Source organism: Lynx canadensis, chromosome A1 (genome assembly GCF_007474595.2).
Source record: "Lynx canadensis isolate LIC74 chromosome A1, mLynCan4.pri.v2, whole genome shotgun sequence".
Lineage (NCBI taxonomy): Eukaryota > Metazoa > Chordata > Mammalia > Carnivora > Felidae > Lynx > Lynx canadensis.
In genome coordinates this window covers 7,303,177-7,309,745 of record NC_044303.2, presented here as the reverse complement: position 1 = coordinate 7,309,745, position 6,569 = coordinate 7,303,177, and the positions used below count along the sequence as shown (strand labels likewise).

General features: G+C 59.7%; 1 protein-coding gene across 1 annotated transcript; it reads right to left on the bottom strand.

Annotated features, from left to right (window-relative positions):
• Positions 1-1,013: 1,013 nt before the first annotated feature.
• On the bottom strand, positions 1,014-2,284 carry GSX1 (GS homeobox 1). Its single transcript, XM_030332772.1, has 2 exons — positions 1,873-2,284; positions 1,014-1,393 (listed from the first exon to the last, which is right to left on the bottom strand). The coding sequence occupies exons 1-2, from the start codon at positions 2,282-2,284 to the stop codon at positions 1,014-1,016; spliced, it is 792 nt and encodes a 263-aa protein (XP_030188632.1).
• Positions 2,285-6,569: the final 4,285 nt, after the last annotated feature.

Genomic DNA, 6,569 nt, shown 5'->3' with positions numbered 1-6,569 from the left:
ACCCGTCATCCCATCCCCGCCCTGACCCAGCTGGAAGTCTCAACCCAGGTGGGTGCCTGTCCAGTCCAGAGCGAGGCCTGGGGTCCAGAGCCACGTGGAGTTCTAAGAAAAAAAAAAGTTTATTTAAAATTTTGTACATAAATAAATAAATAAATATCTTCTGGTATTACAGAGACCGTACAACGACAAGCTAGACCAGGGCGGGGCAGGCGTCTGGGGTCTGGGGAAGAGGGGGTCTCCAGAGGCCCAGAGCCCCGGGACCTATTTAGGGGAATGCAGAGCATCTCCAAAAAAATGTGAGTGGGTTTCCCCGACCCAGAGGCCACGGGGGGAGATTTCTCTCGTGGGAGGGGAGCTGCAGTGCCAGCGAGGCTTGATTAAGGGGCAAACGGGCCCACTGACCATGGAGTAGGCCCCACGAGGAACGGGGGGGGGGCGGGGTGGGGACGGAAAGGAAAAGAAAACCAGTAACAACAAGAGTTCATAAGTGTGTGTGTGTGGTGGGGGGGGGTGGTCGTGGATAAACTACGGCAGTGAACAAGTGGGTATGGAGAGAAAGAAGTAAAAGGGGCGGGGTGGGGGTGGCCAGCGGTTGTCGACGAGTGAGAGGTCCAGCTTGACCCAGGGTGGAGGGGAGTAGAGGAAGCGAGAAAGCCTGAGCCGGTCCAGAGAGGTCGTGCGGGGAGGCGCCAGCGGCCAGCAAGGCGCAGGGCCGGCCGGCATGCCCGCGGGGCCCGCTGTGCTGCAGGGCTGAGAAACACTCCAGCGCTGGCAGGATTCACAGCTTGGCGTTCGCTTTGGAGGGCCGCCGGCCCTGGGGTGGGGATACCAGCGTCAGGTCTCTGCCAGGCTCTTGTCGCTGCCCAGGCCCCCCCCCCCCCCCCGCAAACCCTTGCCAAACCCGTGCGTGGCCGCGGCTTGGCAGCGGGTGCCTGGGAACCGGTACTTCGTCCCAGGGCCAGTCTTTGAGACTCGGGGAGGGCCTGGGCTGGGCGACCTGGGCAGGCGCGCGCCTAGGGAGTGACCGTGAGATCCCGGTCGTCTTTCCCCGAAGAGGACGGAGACATGGGCAATTCGTCGTCATCCTCGGAGCACTTGGCTGAGGACAGCGACGCGCATTTGCAGCTTTGCGGCGCGCCGGGGCCGGCACCCGCGCTCCCGCCGCCTCCGCGGTGGTTGCTGCCTTTGCCCTCCTTCTTGTGCTTCACCCGGCGGTTCTGGAACCATATCTTCACCTGCTTCTCGGACAGATTCAGGTAGGTCGCGATCTCAATGCGGCGTAGGCGGGACAGGTACATGTTGGAGGCGAACTCGCGCTCCAGCTCTAGCAGCTGCGTGCTGGTGAACGCGGTGCGCATCCTCTTGCTGCTGGGCAGCTGGTTGGAGCTGCTGTCTGAAGGGGGTGGGGTGCAGAGAGGGAAGCGATCAGACTCCTGCGTTGAGGGCCCGATGCTCCGGTAGGCGACCAGTAGAATCCCGGGACTTCGGTCTCTCACCCACCTCTTGGCCCCAAACGAGATGCACAGCAGCGGGCTGTGCCTCCTTGCTGAGCGGCGGGACCCTGGTACTCCCAGAGTCACACAGCCTCGGCACTACTTTATGGGGCGCCCTGAACCTTAGCCCCCGCTCCCTCCTGCGCGCCCCCTCCAAGACCCGGACCTTCTGCCCTCACCCTCCCTCCTGGGTCCTGTCCCAACCCTCCAAAGGCACACGACCCTGATTGCACACCCCCACCCCCACCCCCACCCCCCGGGTCCCAGCGTGACTCTCCTCGTCTCCAGAACGCCCAGGGACCCTCCTCTCCTATCCCTGGCTCACCAACTGTCATCGGGTCCCCTATGCCCTGTCCCCCTGCGCAGCGTTCCGGCTTACCCACGGAGATGCAGTGGAACTGCCTGGGGTCGGGAAGTGGATAGGAGGTCTGGTAGAGCGCGGCGGCGGCGGCGGCGGCGGCGGGGCCGTGAGCGACCCCGGGCGACACGGCCGAGTGCTGGCGGCCTAGGGGCGCGTGGCAGTACTGCGAGCCGAAGGGCGGGAAGGACGCCTTGAGCAGAGGCAGCGCGGGCGGCCCCGGGGGCCCGTGCAGCTGCGAGGCGGTGACGCAAAGCGGGCACACGCACAGCAGCCCAGCTTTGCGCGCGTGGCAGGCGCCGGGCGAGAGGCCGTGCAGGGCGTGCGGCGGGGGCACGGCGTAGGGAAAGAGCGGCGGCGGGCTGCCCTCCGGGGCTTTCTTCTCGCCCGCCTCGCGCAGCACCAGCGAGTCCACCAGGAAGGAGCGCGGCATGGCCCCGGTGCGCGGTCGCCCCGCCGCCAGCCGGCTCGCTGCGCCCCGCGGACTCCGCGGCTCCCCGCGCCCTTCCCCGGGCAGCGGCCGCGCGCTGTTGCCGGGTCGCGGGAGGCTGGAGGCGCCGCCGAGGCCGAGGCTGAAGCCGCCGCCGCCGCCGCCGCCCGAGGAGCTCGGGGTGCTGGCCAGCACTAGTGGTGCTGAAAGGCGCCGGCGGCGCCGCTTAAATAGGACTATTGCCATGTGATGGGCTACGCCAGGAGCGGCCGGGGCCTCTCAATAGGGTTTTTGTGCCTTTTCTCTTGGCATTCACTCTGCACGCTTCCTCATTATTTCACTTGTTAACTAAATGAACTGCATAATGTACTCTATTCTTGTCAACCCCACCCACGCCGTAACAGGCGCCCTCGCCCCCTCCTCTCCCTTTTGCGGGTTTATTTTCTCATTCTCCCGCGATTTAATATTCTTTTCTTTCTCTTTATTCCTTACTCCCCTTTGGCTTTAAACTGGCGATCGGCAGGTCTATCTTCTTGATTTTGTACCCCCACTGCCTCACTTCCACAGATTCCCATGGGCGCACACCCCATCTCCCTGCGCATTCCGTGTCCTTCCCCTGCCTTCTCTCATCTACCCCTGCTCCCCAAGATCCTGCTCCCTCCACTCAGTTTGCTCAGTTCCGCGTGGTGCACCCCGCGGGTGTCCCTACAGCCGGTGTCTGATTTCCACCTGTGGAATCCCTTCCCCTCTCCCCGAGGGGGAGGACCCGGGGCTCTGGCAGCCGAGAGGCGCTGCTGGAGAGAGAGAAAAAAGGGGGCTCGGTGTTCCTTATCCAGCGCTAGTCCCAAGGCTGTCTTTCTGTTTTAAGTTTCTCCAAGTCTTAACTCTGATGCTGCCCTTAACGCCCAGTCTTTGTTCGGTAGATGTTGGTCAGCCATTCTCTCCCTTTGGACGGCAGCGCTGTGGATGTCAAGTGGAGGATAGGCTCTGGGAGTCTGGGACGGGGACAGGGAACGGGGAATGGAAGCCTACACTGCGGAGATCGAGATCTCGCACCCCAGCAGAAGAGGCGAGTGGAGATGCTCTGCTGGGCGTAGATCTTTCCGGCGCTCTCTCCACTCGCCCACACCCCCACAGACTCGCGGGTGCGCTCGGAAATCAGTGCTTTCCTGAAGTTTGCCCCACAGGAGCGGGGCGAAGGGCGGTTGTACTCCCAGCTTCTGCTGCTTCTGCCCAACCCGACCGACCTCCCCTGTCCCCAGGACCTTCTCCTGCCGCGTCGCTGTCTTCTTTCTGGCCACACAATGGTTAAACAACTTCAAACGCCTGGCGCTGTGTACACAGCTTCAGCCTTTTAAATAGTCCCCGGACTCAAAGCTGCATCGCCAAGGAACTTTTTCCATACAATGGGAAATTAGCATAAATATTTCGAATTTGCAGCCCCGGACTTTTCACCGAAGTCGGTTACTTTCGATTTTATTGGAACCAAATCGCCGCAGTCACCTGCTCAGGGCTCTGAATGGAATTGTGAGAAATAAAGGGGGAAGCTTTTCCGCGGCGGGGGTGGGGGGTGGGGGGTGGGGGGTGGAAATCAGTGCTCGGGAGCAAGACTGCCCCAGATTGAAGCATTTACATGGTTTTTCATCATTGGTGACATCTTTACGATAACAATAGCAACAAATTATAACTGATTAAAAAGCAAAGGGACTTTGTGCGAAAACAACCGATTCCATAACAAGGAGAGGGGCAATGGGGGAAAATAGCCTGGACGAAGCTTTTAGCACGTCTTTTAGCAGGAGGAGTAGGGCTCAAGGCTTCCTTGATTGTTTGGCATGGGGGGTGGACAGGAGACCAATGCTGACCCCAAGGCCAGGGTCTCCTCTCCAAGGCTCCCCGCCTAAGGGTGGTGCTTGCAAACTAGCCAGAGTGCATTAGTGCAGCCTAATCTCAGTCCTAATTGCTCTCTGGGTAATTTGTGCTGGCTTGGACCGCTGAGAGTGAGCCGAGAGCGGGGAACAGTGCCGGAGAGGCACCCCTCTCCCGGGCAGTGGCGGGTGGGAGAGGCGCCGGGCGCGGGCGGGGCTCTGCGGGGTGAAAGGGGCGGCCGCTGAACCCCGGAGCCTGGAGACCGCGAAAAGGGGGTGCAGAGGTCTCTTGGGAGCTGCAGCCCGCGCCCGGGGAGGAAGGGGTTAAGAGCCCCTGAATGCGAGCAAGGCCAAAGCTACTGGGAAAGAATATCTAGGGGGGAAAAATAACCAGTTTTTTTTTTCCCCTCCAGCCTCTGGACCTTATTGAATGTCATTGAAGAAAGTTTTGAATGCCAGATAAAGAGAGGCGAATTAAAGTGTGTGACAGCGGAGGATAAGCAAACACAAAGAGAACTCTGTCACACTTTGGGGCAAAATCCGTGGGCTTTTTACCAAGTCTCTTCGCTATGATTGAATTAAGTAATAGGAAAACATTTTCTTTCAGTTTAGAGCCATTAGACAAAAACTTCAAAGCGAATAACACTTTTTAATGTGCGGCCCACAATGGATCGGGTTTTGTGCTGAAATGTTTAAATGGTTTGTTGTGCAACTCGGCGCGGGAGAGACCCGGGCCCAAGCAAAATAGCATCCCCGAGAGTGTTTTCGGGAGGCCTGGAAAGAACGCACACTTAATCCGCCATCGCTAAACCCGGCGGGCTGCGGCCGGAAAGGGGGCTCCAGCTCGACAGTCCGGGGCCGCGGGGCGCGCCCCAGGAGTTGGGGGATTTCAGGAAAGTGCGGTGCCCACGGAGGAGAAGGCCGGGCAGGAGCCGGGGCGCGCGGGCCGCGGGGACTCCGGTGCCGCCCGGCGAGGGGCGCGAGCTCGCCCGGGGGGCCAGTGCCTCTCAGCCCCGCGGCCTAGCGCGGCCGCCTGGTTTCCGGCCGCTGCCCTCGCACCCCGGGGGACCGCTCCCCGGGGGACACTCTGGCTGCCGAGCTGCTTTCCAGCTCGACGCGCCTTCCGGGGCTGGCTTCAGCTGGGTTTGAACTTTACTCACCGGAGCGAACGAACGAACGCCTCCTTGGGCGGGGCGGGGTGGGAGGAGGCGGTGGGATTAGCCTGACAGCCCGAGAGAGAGAGAGAGAGAGAGAGAGAGAGAGGAGCCCCCGGGAGCCCCTCGGGCCTGGAGGGCCCTGCTCTGCCCCCAGAGCCGGTTTTCAAGTGTCCATCACGGACAGTTCAACATGGAATGATTTCTGTGGTCCCGCTCTTTTCTTCTCTTTCACACCGCCTCCTTTCCTGTTGGTGGAGAGAGCTGGCCGTTTTTCTCCTGGAAATGCGTCTCTGAGATATTCGCAGCAGACACATCCCCGCGAAAACTGCAGAAATGGGGAGGGGGGTTGAGGGCTCCTTGCTCCTTTCCGTCTTCAAATGTCACTTTTCTTTAAAGGGAGGTCAGCGCCCCTACGAAAAAATACCACTTCTTCCTCCCCACGTTCCCCAGTCAGATTCCTTGTTTGATAAATGCCTTCCAGCTTTCTGTGTCTTCTACTCATGTGTTTTTCTGTCTCGGTCCCTCCTACCCCCACACCGAAATACCTGCCCCACTGGGGATCAGCATGTGTGTCTATCTTGTGCATCACTGTATCCTAACTCAGAGAAGTTTCTGGCACGTAGGAGGGGCTCAGTATATATTTGCTGGATAAATAAATGAATCCTGAGGTATGACTCAGGAGGTGGCATGGATAAGAGGGCTTTGTGGTTTACCTGCTTAATACACCGAGGCACTCAAGGGTATGCCGTGGAGCTGTCTGACTCTTCTGTGGCCATCAGGCCCTCCGCATGCCTGAGTCATCACGGGGGAGGGGGGGCGGGGAGGGCCCAATATGTTCAAGTGAATGGCAGATCTGTAGGTACCCAGCCCCCCTCAGGAGTTTCTCACATTCCTTGTTCCTTCGGAGAGGCAAGATGGCCCCATTCAAGGCAGTTTGGGGTACTGCTCTGCAGGGGTTGGATGGACCAATACAGGGGTTGGATGAACCTATTGGTAGGTCAAGGCTAGGGTTCATCATCTAGGTGTTTTCATCGTGTGCCGGAGATGGGGATAGTTAGAAAGAGAGGCAATGTGTTTGTTATATGCTCTGGAATTATCAGCGACTATTTCTGCTTTTTCTGGGTTGAGGCAATGAAGGGGGAAATTCTCCTTGCAAAGAAAAGGATTGTTCCCCTGAGCAGGCCAGTACTGACTCAGGCAACTCTCCCAGGAGAGAGCAGTCTGTTCACTCGGGCAAGGGGGCGGGAGAGCGCCTGGTCCGCCAGG